Below are 17,740 nucleotides of genomic sequence, written 5' to 3' on the forward strand. Positions count from 1 at the left end.
GGGAAAGAGAAACATGTTCAAATTCAGACGATCTCAAACCTTATGAAAGACGACAATCCGTTTCTATTGTTCTCTCACAATTTAACCCCCTTTGGGACCCTGGAATATTTCAAAAGCAGTATTTTTAGAAAGCACACATTTTGCTCATGGCTGGGGGTGAGGGGCAGGAATCATAATCACACGGAGGCACAAATAAGACCACCTTGCATTTCTAAGTAGCCTCATCTTACTTATTAGCTAAGGGAACTCTGGAAATTAATCTTTCAAAACAGCCCAGGTAATAAATATCAAGGTCTAAGTAACACAGAAGCTTCTCATTTTTGAAGCAATCTAATTTAGACCATACCTGAAAACCAGGACTCCAACATGCAATCATTAGCCATCTATTTTCCAGACACAAATTAAAACAAAACTCTGGGCCAAGAAAAAAAATAAAGCATATTCTAGAGTTCAAATAATTTACACAGAGGAAAGTCTCTATCCTGTCACTTAATATTTATCTTATACTCGCATTTTTTTAATTAAAGATTCTCTAACCCATTGCAAATAAGCAGAAGACTGGCACAACAACTCACTCACTCACCAGATAAGTACTGCTCCCTCCCTTTCAAATCCCTTTGAAGTGCCAGACACTGTTCTCAGTGTTAGGGGTTAAGCAGTGAACACACCAGACGAAACCTTTGTCCTCACTCCTTCAGAATCTCTACCTAGATGCACCACGATCAGCTGGGCAATCTTATTATAAAGCAAATTTATGGCTCTAATTGTCAAGCATTCCAGCAGGAGTGGGACCCAGTAGACCACATTTTCAATAACCAATTCCCCCTACCCAGGACTGTTCTTTTTTTTTTTTTTTTTTAATGTTTATTTATTTCTAGCAGAGAGAGAGAGAGACTGCGTGAGCAGGGGAGGGTCAGAGAGAGAGGGAGTCACAGACTCAGAAACAGGCTCCAGACTCTGAGCTGGCAGTCAGCACAGAGCCCGACGCGGGGCTCGAACCCACGAACCGCGAGATCATGACCTGAGTGAAAGTCGGACGCTTAACCGACTAAGCCACCCGGGCGCCCCTACCCAGGACTGTTCTCAAGCAGGTGGCTGTCTGACCACACTCTTGGTAAACAATTCTTCCGCAGAAGCCAACAAATGAGAGCTGTATAAGGGAAGAGAATGATCCAGTCTGTGGGACCTCCATTTAGTGTTATTTAAATATGTTCAGTGTTGATAGTTAAAGGGTATGTATCAATTATTTAGAAAACTCAAGTCATGTAAAACATCACCCATTTTCCAAAAGCCATGCCCTGCAGAGCTCCTGGCCCCAGCCAAGAGCTATTGCCCAAATGAGTGTTCTGAGCATCCCAAGTGCAGAGTAAGGATCAACAGGAAAATAGGCCCTTTGTGGGGCGCCAGGTGGCTCAGTCAGTTAAGTGTCCACTCTTGATCTCGGCTCAGGTCAGGATCTCATGGTTCGTGAGTTCCAGCCCTGCAATGGGCTCTGCAGTGATGTCACAGAGCCTATGTGAGATTGTCTCTCCTCCTCTCTGCCCCTCCCCCACCTCTGCAAGCATGCTCTCTCTCAAAATAGGTAAACTTTAAAAAAATTAAAAAAAGGAAGAAAAGAAAATATACCCTTCTTTTCAGTATATCACAGACAAGAATTGGGGATGCTGCTGGGCCTCTTCCAGGCTCAGCTCCTCATGTGGTAGGAATGCAACTTCCCAGATGGTCAAGGGATAGCCGTGCAGGGACAGCACAGAGACTCAGAGGACTGGGTGGAGGCACAGTGAGGGAGAGTAAGGCTCTTCACCCCTCCCCCTGCTAGAGCACAGCTGCCGTATATTGCCTCTTACTCTGCCTTTTCTCTCACACATCATTCTTGTGGCTGTTTCAGAAAAACCTGGAAATGTCAAAGAACTGAATACAGCTTCCACAACCGTCTTTTGGAGGTTTGCCCACATCTCTACAGATGCAACAGTCTATGGTTTCTAACCATTTTCAGAAAGGAGGTAACGTTTGGTGCTGAAGACATCGCTGGCAGTAATTCTCAGCATATCCCTAAACACAAAGCCACTTAATAAAATGTAGTCCCCAATTTGGGAACGCCCTCTTCATCTAAACAGCCCCCTCCCCCAACCTGGATCCACTGTCCACAGGGACTTTCCACCATCCCTAGGGAAATGAAGGATTTTTTTTTTTCCCCCTCCCCTTCTGTCCTTTCTTTCCATCCCACTCAGCCTGATGCTGCCTGAAACTATCTTCTGATTTTCATTTCCACTGTATGGAAGTATGGTCTGCAGTAGAGGAACCAGCAGGGCTGAGGACAGGGAAGGAGAGTCAAGGCAAATCTCTATTGTTTTCTCCTTCCCCACTAATATAAAACTCTCCTGATCCACTGAACAGCACAGCCCTCTCCGCCACAGCGCCATGAGTCCTCCCTGCCTGGCACATTATTCCTCTCACCTGGGGGCCCACTTGACACACATCCTGTGACGAAACTCCAGAAGTGGCCAGAATCTGGCCTTCCTTTGAAATGTGATCAAATCATAGTTGGTCTTCCGGGTGTGACGTTACCTTAGAGAACGAAATGAAAAAACAGTACGGAACAAGAAGGGGTCTTTTACTATCCATACCCTTTTCCTCTGGTCATTAGAAGCAAAATGCTGTGGGGCGCCTGGGTGGCTTAGTCGGTTAAGCGTCCGACTTTCGCTTAGGTCATGATCTCGCGGTTCGTGGGTTCGGGCCCCACGTCGGGCTCTGTGCTGACTGCCAGCTCAGAGCCTGGAGCCTGTTTCAGTCTGTGGCTCCCTCTCTCTCTGACCCTCCCCTGCTCACGCTGTCTGTCTGTCTGTCTCTCTCTCCTAGAAATAAATAAAACATTTAAAAAAAAAAAAGAAGCAAAATCCTGTGCAAAAACTCAAAATGGACAGATGTCTGTTTCAGGGACAGCAATTTTTTAGGGACAGAAGGCCCTGCAGTCAAAATGTACCTTTCTGTACCGGATCTTTCAAAATACATAAAATGAAAGAGACCAGCTCTCTGCCAGATCTAAAATCCCATATGATCCTCCACTGGCAGCGAGAATGGAAAAAGAAACAGGTAGGCTAACCCTGAAGTTTCTGTGCTGAAGGAAGAGAGAGACTCTGACCAAGAAACCAACTCAGTGTCAAAATTAATACCAGGTCATTATAACAAAGAGGCAGAAACTTCTATGGTCCTGATTTCAAATCTACTGAAGCCACCTAGGGGCCTGTCCTGTATTCCCCTGGGCTCCACCCTCTCTGCCCTCACTTGGGTCCTTAACTACAGTATAGGCTTTTATTCCCAGAAACTCTCAAAAGGGTCTGCTGCTGCCCTGGGGGCATCTACACTACCTTGGAAGTTTTTTCTTACAAACACAGCTTCACACCAGAAGCATGGAGTTCTCTTTTTTCAATATTATACCACAGGCAATTACGTATTAAACCAACTTGTGTGCCCTGGACTAGGGCCACATCCAACATTTCCAACCTGCCTTCTGTGGGGATAAAGACAGAGTTCCACATGGAAAATCTACAAACAACCATCTGGAAAACCGTCCATTCATAAACACTGACTGTCAGCAGTAGAGTAGTACTTGTATTTTTTTTAATGACCATTAACAGAATATAAAACAGGTGGTTATGGCACTATTTCTGGGCTTCAAATTAAAAGGTAACTAAAAGCTGCCATTTTAAGGCAGTCAAACAGCAGGTATTTTAGTTCAAACATCTGGCATTTGAATTTCAGAACTCTTTGGAGAAAACCTGGGAGAAGGGAGGAAAGGTAATAGCCATGTTTATGAAGCCCTGTCACTTGCCATCTTATACTGTTCTGACGGTCTCTTCCCCATCATGTCAGCCTTTTCCTACAGTTTATGTATCTACCTGGAAGCTGATTTACTTACTGTCTCCCTGCTCATGCCCCTGAAACAAGACCCTTGACTGTAGTTCAATCACAGGCTACAGAGAACATCAGTATGTTTGATGTGTGCCTGAGCTGTCTAAATTGACATCAGTAACTGCTCTACTATCCCCAAGTCCTCAACCTCATATCCTTCAGATTCTGAACATTTGTGATGTACCTCACATGAATCAACATCCTCCATCTTTTGCTGCGACATGAACTCTAAACAGGTTCTAGCTGCCCTCTAAATAAGGCATCTATTCATGCAGTGTTCATCAAACTGTCCTAAGGAAGGGGCACTGGAGTGCTCAAGGCGAGGCGAGACTGCCTTGCCAGAGCCTGACCTCACCTCCAACCTCCAGCTCAAATTCTTTCTCACTGCAAATTCTTCCAGACATCAGTAAACCAACAACCTCTGTGAGAATATATAAACACACAGACATATAAACCTATGCCCAAATGATACTTTCCAAAAGTAAACATCATCTCAATTCCCTATCTTGACCTATCTCCTCTGGCCCTGATCCCCTTTCCTAGGTCATTGACAGCTGCTCTCCCTTCCATTCTGTTGTTTCTGCTCGTTCTAATACCTGTACCAACATGATACTACCTCCAGACCCATGGAACTGGCTGCTCCCTCTGCTGGGAAAGTTCTTTGCCCAGATTTGTACCCCACCCCCAAGTAGCACTGAGGTCCTTTGCTTAAATGTTACCGAAGAGAGAGGACTTTCATGACCATCCTAGCTACACCTCAACTCCAGACCCACTACCTCCAACATATCTCATTCCCTCACCCTGTGCATTATATATGAGAGAATTGGTTAATTTTCTATCTTCTCCCATTACAATGCAAACCCCACACAAGCAGAGAGGCACATTTAGAATTTCAAACTGAATTCTTAAAAGTGATGACAACACTCAGATTTCTTAAAGGACTAAATTTAAAATTATTTTTATAATTTACATAAATATATATACTACTGTAGAAAATGTTAAAGCATTATGGTTGAGTGGAAGAAAATAAATTTCAAAATCCTTAAGATAATTTCCACTTTTTATAAAAACATACATATGTGGAAATGCACACAGGAAACCATCTGAAAGGATAGTATGTGTCTCTTTTTGGTTAGGGTTATGAATTGTTTTCTCTTTTCGATTTTCTTATAATTTCATACCTGTTTTACAGATGTATATATTACTATTAAAAAGACAAAAAATACAAAGTATTATAGTGACTGTAAAAAGTGATCAAATGAAAGTATGAATTCAGAATAAACAAAAAAAATGTTAATACTACAAACATTACATAATGATAACTTATCTGTACCATGATATATAGGAGACCTTATTTGCCTTCCTAAAACAATGAAATAATCAAAATTATTACAAGACACATTTCCAGCTTTGTCTAATAGAGCACAATGCCACCCCTCCAGCTAGGGTACACTCCTTGGTGATCTGACAATCAAGACAAAAAGTCTGAGAACTTACATCTCACCTAACCTGTCTCCACTTAATAGAATGGAATATTCAGAGTATTTCATTCCTTGTCATAAGAAGCATGACAATTATTTAAAAAATATATATGATCTGTCACTAAGGTAGTATCCATGTTTTGTGTAAATTTTAGTAAAAAGAATAAAGCACAAACTTCTAACACACATCTTTAGAAATTACATGAAACTACTATTTGTGAGGGTGCTCAAATGCCATTTTTACATCATTTCTGGTAATGCTTATTTGTCATAAGGAAGCTATAAAAGCTAGTATGTTGTATTATGAAATCAAAATTGCATTTCATAAAAATCTAAAGACTGGCTTTTGACTTAATTCCAAAATCAACAATTATATTGGCTGGAATAGTAAAAGGAAGTAGGAAGAGGTATAAAATAGCTAAGTTCTCATCTACCATAACCAGAAGTCAATATGTTATCTAAAGTTTATAAATCAAGAATCAACAGTAAGGCATTGTTCAGACACATGCACAAAAATACCAAAAATAACAGCTTAAACAAGATTAAAAATTTCCTCTAAAAAGTGTGTCAAGAATGGGCCTATACTTATTAAATACTCCTACAGCCCCTGAGTGGCATCTTGGTACTCATTTTTTTTTAAAAGAAACTTTTTTTCTTTAAAGTTTATTTTTGAGAGAGACAGAGACAGGGTGAGCAGGGGTTGGGCAGAAAGAGAAGGGGTCAGAGGATCTGAACTCACCAATATGGAGCTAGAAGTCATAACCATGAGATCATGACCAGAGCTGAAGTCCAACACTTAATCACCTGAACCACCCAGCAGAGCCACACACCCATACCCCGCCCCTGGCACTTATTTTGAGAGATGAGAGATTTTTGCTATGTCTGCCCTCCCCACAAAACTGGATGTGTGTTCTGAGCCAAAGACCATGTTGTACTGTATCATGTTCAGTGCTGGATTCCCAGAGCCTAGCACAGTGCCTGGTTCGAGGGGTACTAAACGAATTCTTGGCAAACACTGGTGAAAACAAGTTTTCACGTGTGACTTTTCCAGTAAAACAAAAGTCTTCCTGATATACAAACATACTCATTTTGTACACACTTCTTTTTCTGTGGTGTTTTGGCTCATATGCTAAATCTGGAAGAGACTTTAGAGATGAGGGCCTGCCTCAATTTTTAACAAAAGACTCAAAGTGTGGGGCGCCTGGGTGGCTTAGTCGGTTAAGAGTCCGACTTTCGCTTAGGTCATGATCTCGCAGTTCGTGGGTTCGAGCCCCATGTCGGGCTCTGTGCTGACTGCCAGCTCAGAGCCTGGAGCCTGTTTCAGTCTGTGACTCCCTCTCTCTCTCTGACCCTCCCCTGCTCACGCTGTCTCTCTCTCTCCTAGAAATAAATACAACATTAAAAAAAAAAAAGACTCAAAGTGTGAATGACATGTGAGGGTCATGCTGTTACTCTAAGTATATGACAGTTGATCTCACAAAAATGAGTTGGTATTTTTGAGGCTCTCTTAACTCCACCCAGTTTCACATGATTGATTCATAATATATAAAAACTGTCACTCATAAAAACCTCAAAATATCAAATTTCTCTGTATTATAAATATTACTTCTATTTATTTATAGCCTTAACTGTAATTTTTTCTCATATGAATAAGTTAATGTCGTTCATGCATTTTTTGGAAAATCTCTACAAAGTCAGGATCCTAAATTTTCTTGATTTTTTTTTCCCTCTTTTATACCCAGATATCCACCAGGTCTTAAACTAATCCTACCTCCCCTGAAATAGGTAATTCACATAACTTTTTTATGTATAAAAAGATAAAATGTCTGTTCCTCATTTCCTGAGTCAATCTTCCATCTTCCCTAGTTAACACCAGTAACAGACTTGTTTCACACATACCCATTGTTTATACAGGAATAAGAACATACTACACACAATGATCTCCAGCTTGTTTTTTTTTCCCTCAAAACCTTGGAGATATTCCCTTATCAGTACATAAAACATGTTGTCATTCTTTTTGGCAGCTGTGTAATATTCTATTACATGGTTGTACCACAATTTTTTTTTTATCCCTCGGTCCACCTGATGGTACATAATTCTGTTTTTTTCTTTTGCTATGAAAGCAACATTGCAACGGCTAACCTTGCAAAGGCAACATTGGGTCTGTTTGCAAACTGCACGTCTGAGGGAATTCCTACAGGGAAGTGCTGAGTCAGTGTGTGAATCTGTAATACTGAGAGAACCTTCCAACACTGAGTACCAGTTTAACCTCGCACCAGTCACTACTTCCAGTTTCCCCACATCTAATTCCTTTTACTTATCATTTAAGTAGAATATGGTATCTTGCTATACGTTCGGTTTCTATGTCTTTTGAAGGAGATGGACCCTCTTCAAGTGTTTACATATGTATTTATAATTTGTATAAATATATATATTTGTTTTTCCTTTCTCAACTGTCAGGACCATAACTCTTTATTGTACAGAGCCTGACCCAAGCCATCTGGGCAGATGTCCAGCTGCATGCCATTGTCTTTTATTTCCATTCAAAACCATTTTCTAAGGCCAGCTTTCTTTTATGGGTCTTCCTAAGTTAAGCAGGGGCAGCAATCACATAATGCGGCAGGCTCTGAATTCAGAAAGAGAATTTGACTCTGACTCCACCACAGATGCTATGAGACTTCTGATTAACTACTGGACCTCTCCAAGCCTTAAATTATAGATCTGTAAGACATAGCAAAAATACCTCTCTCAAAGGTTGCTAAGGATTAAATGAATGTATATATTTAAAGCCCCAAGCACAGGCCTTGGGTCTGATTAGGGCCTTAATAAAGGGTAGTTTAATTTTGTCATCACTAATCTGTCAGGCAAAAAAACCACTTGCCTAAACAAACAGTTGTTTCACTGCTTTGGGATACCTGCAATTAAATACCCCCAGGGAAGCCACACTGAGGGATAGTCCTGATGGAGTTGTACCATTGGCCATTCACAACTGCCACCTAAACATCAAGAATGAGTTATTTCTGGGACTCCTGGGTGGCTCAAGTTGGTTAAGCATCTGACTCTAGATTTCAGCTCACTCAGGTCATATTCTACATGAGATTGAGCCCTGCATCAGGCTCTGCACTGACAGTGTGGGATTGGGACTGGGATTCTCTCTCTCCATCTCTCTCTGCCCCTCCCCTACTCGCTTGCGCTCTCTCTCAAATAATTAAACTTAAAAAAAAAAAAAAGAATGAGTTATTTCTGGCAGCAAAACTTCAACTTGTTTCCCTATCAAAACTAAGTAAGGATCTCCACTCACAGGAAATGTTAATGCCCAACAGGATGTGCTTTTCTCTCCACCTGGAACTTACCAAACCTGTGGAGTCTAGGAAGAGCAACAGGGAAAAGCACTTTCCACTCATTCTGCTGGTACAGGTACTGTCACATCTCCCAATATTGTTTGGCAAAGGATGCTAATCAAACTATGCTCAGAAAAGTTAATAAAGTGGCAAGATATTTTGAAAACTCAAAGCTCTCATAAAATATCTGACAGTCATGAAAGAGCAAGTGTGTTCTGAACCAAACAAGTCACATATACGTACACCAAAAACATTTTTGGCTTATAATCAGCTCATCTGAGAACAGAGATGTCCGTTTATCTCTTTATCTCCTCTGTTAATTTATAAACTCTTTGAGGGTAGTTTTAATCATTCACTCATCTTTATCCCCAGTGCTTAATACCATATCTCACACAAAGCAGCCATTCAAATTTATGGAAGGAACAGACTCCAAATAAATAATGTTTTAAACTTTTATTTCATGCTGATCTTCTCTTTTCTAGATAGCCCAGATTATTTTCCTGAATTTTAATTTACACCAACCTATGTTTTCTTGCTACCACAATTATATCAGCATTTCTGGCATATCTAGGTTGCAGTATCCTATTTCATCAGTATCCTGGTTGGGAAAGAAAATATTTTATCTTGAAGGGACTATTATTTTCCTCTTTGCAAAACTTGTTTTTATCTCTTTATACATTCTCCTGACATGAAAAGAAAAAACTATAATGTTATCATTGTTTCAATACAGTTAGAAGTTCTGATGACATAAATTTATTGCTGGACAATGTAAAGTACTTGCAACACTAACATTTAGAGTATACAACTGAGTGTACAAGGAATGCCCTCACCAAGAAACAGAATCCCAAAGAGAGAAATTTCACTCGGAAGATAATACACTTTCAACACCCTAAAACAGTCTATATTTCTATTCTACTGCCAAAAATACCTTCTTTGCTTTCAGTCAACCTGGGAGTTTAACATCCTTAGAAAATACCGCTGAGGTGGCACCTGGGTGGCTCAGTCAGTTGAGCATCCGACTTCGGCTCAGGTCATGATCTCACTGTGCATGGGTTCCGGCCCTGCGTCGGGCTCTGTGCTGACAGCCAGCTCAGAGCCTAAAGCCTGTTCTGGATTCTGTATCTCCCTCTCTCTCTCTCTCTCTGACAACTTCCCTGCTCACACTGTCTCTCTGTCTCTCTCTCAGAAATAAATAAAAAAAAGAAAAGAAAAAGAAAATACCACTTAGGACTTCTGGAATTTTCCAGTCATCTTTATTACAATGAGTATGAACTACTGATGTGGTCCTTCAAAGACCACACAGGTATCTCTTTATTCAACTAAACGAGTTACCAATTATTTTCTATAGCGCTTTCAAATCAGTGAAAATATAATCACCATGAAAATTCAGAGAACAAAGCTCTCTTTTCTCACATACGTGATGCTGTGTCAACACTGGTTCTTTACCTTGATGGCCAACAGCTCTCATGCATCAAGGGCACTACTGACATTTTCGTTTTTTATGAGAATATCTCCTGTACAACAAGTTATTAGCATCCTGGCTCCACCCATTTAACACCCTCAGCCATGCTGACAAGCATTGCAATAAGTCTCTAAACTTTAAATAGAGACCAAACACTGTGTAAAAACCTTTCAAGATTCCCCCATGTCTCTAAATGCCCACTTCAGAGCTGGGAGAACAGTGTACTAGCTGAAAACCACTAATAAGTGCTTTAATGTTCCATCAAGAAATAGTGATTCACTCCTCACCTGAGCTAGGTAAATGGGACACCAAGATGAGTAAGACACAGCCCCTGTCCTTGGGTCTAGTGATTCTGTCTTACCTTCTTTCTATCAGTAACAATATACTGGAACACTGAAAGGAACAGCCAAAAAGAATCTATCTGAAATGGGACACACTGCCACTCATTCTGGAACAAAGTATGAAAAATTCTAATTGACTTACATATTCAAATATCTTTTGAATGAGCATAGTTTAGAAGGGTAGTGGGCAAGATGGTGTAGAAAGAAAAAAAAAACCCACAGCTTTTAGAGTCAGAGTAACTTAGGTTCAAATCTCAACCCTGACACTTATTTCCCCCGTGATTTGGGCTAAATCATTCTTCACTAGGAGTAGTATCACTCTACCTCCTCCCATCCACTGGGTGGAGATGTTTGGATTGTCCCAATGATTTGAGGATGCCAGTGGCAATTAATGGGTGGGGTCATGGATGCCAAATGTCCTGCAAAGGACAGCAGAGTCCAGTTCAACAAAGAATCGTTTCACCCAAGATGCCACCAATGTTCACTACTAAGAACTCTCCTCCCTCAGTTTCCTCAACTGTCAGAATAGTGATTAGTAAACCGGCCTTCAAGGTTGAGGGTGAAGTTTATAAGAGATGCCACAAGTAAAAGGACCCAACCCAGCAATATGTGCAGTCGGCCTTGATAAAAGCTTACTCACCTTACTATCACCTCCCTCCTGAGTTAAAATGTCACACAGCGCTTTTACAAAGGTCCATCATGAGTTATATGGCAAAGAAAGTGAGCAATCATTTCCTTAAAATGGAGAACATTAATAAGCAGGTATCCTCCAAATTTCACACTCTCACAATATCTGTTTAACAGGCTTTCACATAAGTAGTCTAAACTTTAAATCAAGAGCCCAAATCGGTCTAGAGACCTGTGTGACTGACCTACCTCCAATTCTTGCCGCCTCTTTCATTCTATCCCACTAATGTATATAGTCCCCAACAGATCATAATTTCCTATAGGCCTTGGCTCAACCTAGAATACCTGTCCCCTATTTTTATCTTACTGGCTAAATTCTCTTCTTAAAACACTACTAATGTCTCCAAGAACCAGGTAAAACCCCCTCAAACGTTAAGCCCTCCCTGGTATCCTCTATCACTTCTTTTTTAAATGTATTCATTTTTTGAAAGACAGAAACAGAGCGCAAGCGGGGGAAGGGCAGCGGGAGAGGGAGACAGAATCTGAAGCAGGCTCCAGGCTCTGAGCTGTCAGCACAGAGCCCAACACAGAGATTGAACTCATGAACTGCGAGATCATAACCTGAGCCTAAGTTGGCCATTTAACCGACTGAGCCACTCAGGCGCTCTCGCCCCCTTCTCACTTCTAAGAAGCCCTTTTCTTATGTGCTCATAAAGTGGGTTAAATATTATAGCAGTGGTTGGAAATAACTGGGAGACACAGAGCTTAGAGTTTTCAAGTTTCCTATGAAATTTCAATTACATTTTCCTATCTGTATAATGTAAATATAAGCACCTCCTGTGTCTGGTCAATCACCCAAGAAGAGTACTAACAAGCAATTCAAGTGTCCACACCTGAATATGCATATATAACAGTGCTGACATTAGCAGACCTTCTTTAATTGCCTAAGGTTAATGAGAACAAAACAGCAGCAAACTCAATAAATAAATGATGTGTTCACACCAAATGAAACCCAGTAATTTAGAGCGTGCCATAAAAGCAAAGGTTTTCCTATGGTTCAAACAAGGAAATATTAGAAAACCTGAATCATGGCATAGTACAGAGTCGAAGAGTCATGGCAGCCCCCAAGGACCCTGTGTTTGTCCCAGTCGGTACCATGTGCATTTTGTGAGTAGCCAAGAAAGCATTTTCAGGATAATGCTTAAAATGGACTCTTATTGGTTTTATGTTTTATTTTCATTCTGTTCTTAAGGAACTTATGTCCCATTTTATATATGTACATGCCTAAGTTATATAAATAAAATTCATCTAAGCATCACTGGTAGGACAGAAAAGGAGACTGACTATACAACAGAAGTTTCAAGTTTGAGAGAATGCATTTCAAGTACATTGAAAAATCAGAACGTAGATATTAACCCTTAATGATTGTTAAGGGGCCTCAGAGTGGCAGGCACAGCACTGGATTTCATACTTGTTCACTGAATGAAAAGTAGTTATGGACTTGGGGCAAGTTTCCTTAGCTCTACTTTTTACAATAAAATGAGGACACTGATCACAAAGGTTTGTCCGACCTCAAGTGTAATACTTTTTAAGTACTTTTATAAATTGTTAAATGCTAGATACATGTTAAGTACTAGTATTATTGTTGACAAGTGGCTTTTTCAGCTTCTTACAGTTCCTTGAGAGACAGGAGCCTTTTTCCAGTCATCTTTACATCCCTTCCACACGAAGCACTTAACATGTCTGCGGCTGGGATTCCTCTCCACCTAAAATCATCCGTATAAAAGGTAAACTGGGCTCCCATTAAAACTACAATTTTTTTGCTGCTTTTAAGATCCAAAATACCCTTTCATTTTGAAATAAGAGCACAGTGACAAACTGCAAATCTGTTTCCAAACTTGTAAACACCAGGGTGTTGTGTTACTAGGACACTGGGTACTACTAAGAGTTTCCATTTGTTTTATTAAACTTTCAATGAAGGCTTTGTGTGGGTGTTTATATTCTTGAAAAGAAAGATTTAAGCTCATTTAAAACGTAAAACACCCACAGAAAGGATTATCTGCTATTCCTTTAATATCTGGCAAGTTCTAAAAAGATGAAGACAAAGTTAGTGTTCATTCATATAAGTGCAATTAAAATCCTCAGTGTCAAAAGGCCAGTCTGTGCCTATCTGGAGATAATGAGAATGGAGAAGTGCTAAGCAGACAAGAGGCCAGTTGCTAGAGTGGTTAGATCCAAAGAGAGGAAATTAGATCTGAGAAGTGCCTAAAAAGCCAAAACAGGGCAGGAAGGCAGGCGGAGCTTCAGCACAATTCTGTTATGAACCTGAAATTGGCCAGCCTATTCCTTTCTAATACTGACTCAAGTTTCCAACTTCTGCTAAGACTACTTGGGATTTCTTTTAAACACAGCTTCGTATTATCCAACATTATTAGCGTCGTAGCCGAGATGGCAGGCACCTCAGGCAGTCTGCCCACACCAGATCTGCCACTCTGGTTGAGCCCCCTCAGACTTCAAAACTATTTTTAACTACTGTGTAACTCTGAATTTTAAATTCTCCCTTACCAGGGCAACGATAGCTGAAGCTTCCCAGGAAAATTTACCAATTACAGGAGCTTTCTTGGAAAGATGTGGCATTAACAGACGTTTATAATGGAAATGTTTCAAAAGTAGGGAAACTGAGGAACACGTAAGCGACTAGAGCCAAACCACAAGACGTGAATACTACCGAAACCAATTCAGTTACACAATTCTGCTTCCTATCCACACTCCTCTGAAGTCCTCCACGAAGTCTTTAAAATCTGAAGTAAACATAGCTTTCTTAGAGAACGTCCTTCCAATCAAAAGGGACTACACTCTTCCGGTGCAGTTTGGGAAAGAGACTATATGTTTGCCTTGTCATCAAAAGCCTAAAACAGCGAGATGGATTTCATTTGACCCCACTTCCTCCCTCCGAGCAGAAGGCTCAGGAACGGGCATTTTAGAGAGCCGTCTAAAAAATACATGCGATTTTGCAGCAGGTGGAGGAAGGAGGAAAGACTGCAGAGAAGGGGCACGTTATCCTTGCTGAAACCAAGACAGCGGAGTCCCGGTTTCTGGAATCTGTTGGGGAACTTGAGGCAGATGTTCCCAAAGAGACCGGAGAAAGGGCGGCATCATTTAAATGTCCAGGCAAAATGCGAAATAAAACTAGCGAGGTTTTTGTACTTTGACGACGTCTTGGGAACTCAGTATCACAATTTTTTTTTTTTTAAATCATTGTGAGGGAATTTAAACAGGATGGCAAAACACCATCTGAGAAGGTGGCGCTCCAGCGCTTCACCTTTCCCCCGAGAGTGGTTTCGGAGGGCGCCCGCTCTGCCCCGGCGGGTGGCTCGGCTCGCTCACAGCCGTTTCCCATTCCTGCCGGCAGGACGCCGGGGGACTCGCTTTTGCCACAGAACTCGGATAGCAGACGCCGGTGCGGAACGGGAACGCGTTCGGGGGGTGGAAAGGAAGGGCGCCGCGCGGGCCGAGCCGAGGGCGAACGCGCTGCGCCGCGGGCCACGGACTTCACCCGGATTTAACCAACCCTGGAAACGGGAGTGAGGCGGCCCGAGGACCCGGCGAGGAGGAGGAAACTCCAGCAATGGAGAAAGGAGAACAGAAAGTGGCGAGCGGAGCAGAGCCTGGCCCCAGAGCTGCTGGCTGGCTGCAGGCGGGCAGTCGGGCCAGGAGCCCGCGTCTGGCGGGTTCGCGCAGGGCCCCCCGACGTCCCCCGCGGCTCCCACCTGGCGGCGCTGGGGCCTGGAGCGGGCGGCTGGCTCGTCCCCGGCCTTTCCTCCTCGTCCTCTTCCTTGTCCCGGGAAGGGCTTCGGGGAGCGAAGAACCGGGAGAAGGAGTGCCAGGGGGCGCCGCCCCTCCTCCGTCCTCCAGACATCTCCCCGGCGCGGCTGCCGGTCCGGGGCCGTCCGCAGGGAACGGACTTGGCGGTGTCCTGCGCCGGGAGCCCGGCGTGGCGGGACCCGGCGACGGCAGGACAGACTGGGCGCGGGCAACCAGCTCGGCTCAGTCCATCCCGGGCGGGAGCGGCGCGGGCGCAACGCGCTCGCCGCGCGGCTGTTGCTAGCGCCGCACGCCGGCTCCTCCTCCCGCCCCCGACTGGCCCGCCCCCTGGGAGGAGCCTGAAGCCGTGGCACCGCCCCGGGCCCGGGCCGGGCGGGAGTCTGCGGGTCACGCCGGGTCCCAGTGGGGAGCGGGAGCAGGGCACCCTGGGTGGGGTGAACGCGCAGCCGGGGACGCTGGGCTCCGGGTTTCGCGCCCAAAAGAGTTCAGGCTGTAGCCCATTTCGCTTTGCTCTCGGTTTTTACTCTGTATTATGATTTATTTTCTGTCCCCAGGCAGTGAACGAAAACTGTACTCAGAGTTTTAAAAGTTGATGAACTAAAGTTTGTGAACATACCTTGTAAAGTGCGGTATCAGGGGGACTTGGGCTTTTAGATAACAAACAGCTACTCCAAAAATACTTTCTACAGGGCTGCAGAAGAGATTACCCCACAGCGTCCCAGAAGTGAAAGTGGGGCATAGGTGTCTGTGTAGGTCTGTCAACTCTTTTCTTGTTCAGCTACCTTATGTGGGGAGTAATTTTTCCTAACCCAGATGTGCTTTAAATTTCTCACACTCCATATTACATACTACTCTGAGAAGCATCTTGCAAACACGACTGATAAAAAAGTGATTTAAATTTCTAAGTGTTGTTGAAACATACTCTGTAGTCGTTACACAGACTTCACCGAAATCTGGAAACCAGTCTTTTAAGATTGCTTAAAAACAAAAACAGTCTAAATATAGTAGTATAAAATTTCTTAGCGTTTTTTTTTAACGTTTTACGTATAGAAAGCCCTACATAATGTATACATCTTGATGAGTTTGGAGATAAACATACACTCATGAAACCATCATAACAATCTATGCCATAAACCTGCTTTCTTACTATTTGATAACACTTAACACACATACAACACAAAACAAAAACTTTTTAGTAAATTTTTAAGTGTACAATATAGTATTGTTAACTATAGGCTCAATGCTGTAGAGTAGAACTCTAGGAAATACTCATTTATCATAACTGAATCTTTGTACTCTTTAAGAGCTCTGTTCCTCCTCCTTGCGGACTCAGGGACCGCCATTCCCTGTACTTATACGAATTTGGCTATTTTAGATTCATCATATAAGTGGGGTATCATGTAGTATTTGTTGTTTTGTCTGACTTACACTAACACAGTAGATAGATTTTCTTAGTTTTTTTTTTTTTTACAAGAGAACAAATCTACACCTTTATTTATTTACTTTTCAGTTAGTTTAAATCCTTGAGGGGTACAGCATCACACGGATTCTGTGGCCAATGGCTTTAGCAGGAAGGTTGCTTCGGAATTTTGCACGAACCATGCCACTGTTTCCATGAGCACGAGTTACTTTTCCTCAGATTACTCTGGTTTTATTCGGTTTGCCACCAGGAGTCACTGTGTTGTTCTTTGCTTTGTACACATAAGCACATCTCTTGCCTAGATAGAACTCAGTTTCATCTCGGGCATAAACACCTTCAATTTTAAGAAGAGCTGTGTGCTCCCTCTGGTTCCTGAGACCCCATTTATAGCCAGCAAAAATGGCTTTGGACCACAACCTTCCAGACATATTTGTCGTTTCAGGAGTCCTGTTCCCAGCAGGCCTCCACGGGTTCAAAGATGGCCGATTTTCTTAGTTTTTTTATATCCTAGTGGGTAGCACAGAAAACACTGAGACCCATTCACTGCAGGTATTTATATTTTGTTTGCTTGTTTTTAGACTAAATTGCTCCTGAGACAGTATAGAAATATTTAGAGAGATATTTACAGAGAATTAGACATTTACTTGTGTAAAAATTATATACAAGTAACTGAAACGTCCAAGGCAGTTTTGGCTTGGGAGAGGGGAAAGAAGGTATCTTGAGGGTCATCCCTCCTCTGGTTTAGGGGTGCTGGAGAAGAGAAGGTTGTTTTCAGTAAGTTGGACATCTATAAGACCCAGTCATTTCTGCATCAGCTGGTGGCTGTTGAGTGTCCCTGCCTTCCCACAGCTGCCTCCTGGAAGGACTCTAGCCCTTCCTAAGTGCAGCAGAGCCCAAGGCACTCACTCTAATTTGTTCTAGCTTTGATTTAACCCACCAAAGTTAAATCAGCCCACTTTCCTTCAGCTGGATTCAAGATTGACCAATGCTTTTTCATTGGAAATATTTCCTCCTTCTCTGTGAGTCTGAGAAAATAGGAAAAAGCTGGAATAATACATAGGCCAAGTTCCCAATTCTAGCCTTATTATTTTAGGGGAGAATCTCCATGAAATGCCAACTTACCAGAAAACCGAGATAACATAAGAACAAAGAGAATATGAAGCAAATCATTCCCTCCAGCTTAGAAGGCCCAGAGAATGATTTATCTACCTAAAGGAATGTTAAGTGATCACCAGATGTGTCCCTAACTTGTACTGTGAAAAGCAGGCCCTATACTACCTACTGCCTACCCTGAGAGTAGATTGTTTGGGAAGTCTTTCTGGGGATAAAAG

General features: G+C 42.4%; 1 protein-coding gene and 1 pseudogene across 2 annotated transcripts in view; both read right to left on the minus strand.

Moving 5' to 3' along the window:
* Positions 1-15,176, minus strand: part of CRYBG3 (crystallin beta-gamma domain containing 3) — a 112,503-nt gene extending 97,327 nt beyond the window's left edge. For both annotated transcript variants that reach the window (XM_039221995.1, XM_039221993.1), the window contains exon 1: positions 14,935-15,176. In XM_039221995.1, the coding sequence (XP_039077926.1) occupies positions 14,935-15,083 (149 nt within the window). In that variant the 5' untranslated portion in view covers positions 15,084-15,176. The remainder of the gene's footprint in view (positions 1-14,934) is intronic.
* Positions 15,177-16,488: 1,312 nt separating this feature from the next.
* LOC120223769 lies at positions 16,489-16,837 on the minus strand (annotated as a pseudogene).
* Positions 16,838-17,740: the final 903 nt, after the last annotated feature.

This window comes from Hyaena hyaena, unplaced genomic scaffold (genome assembly GCF_003009895.1).
Source record: "Hyaena hyaena isolate Hyena2069 unplaced genomic scaffold, ASM300989v1 scaffold_1040, whole genome shotgun sequence".
Classification (NCBI taxonomy): Eukaryota; Metazoa; Chordata; class Mammalia; order Carnivora; family Hyaenidae; genus Hyaena; species Hyaena hyaena.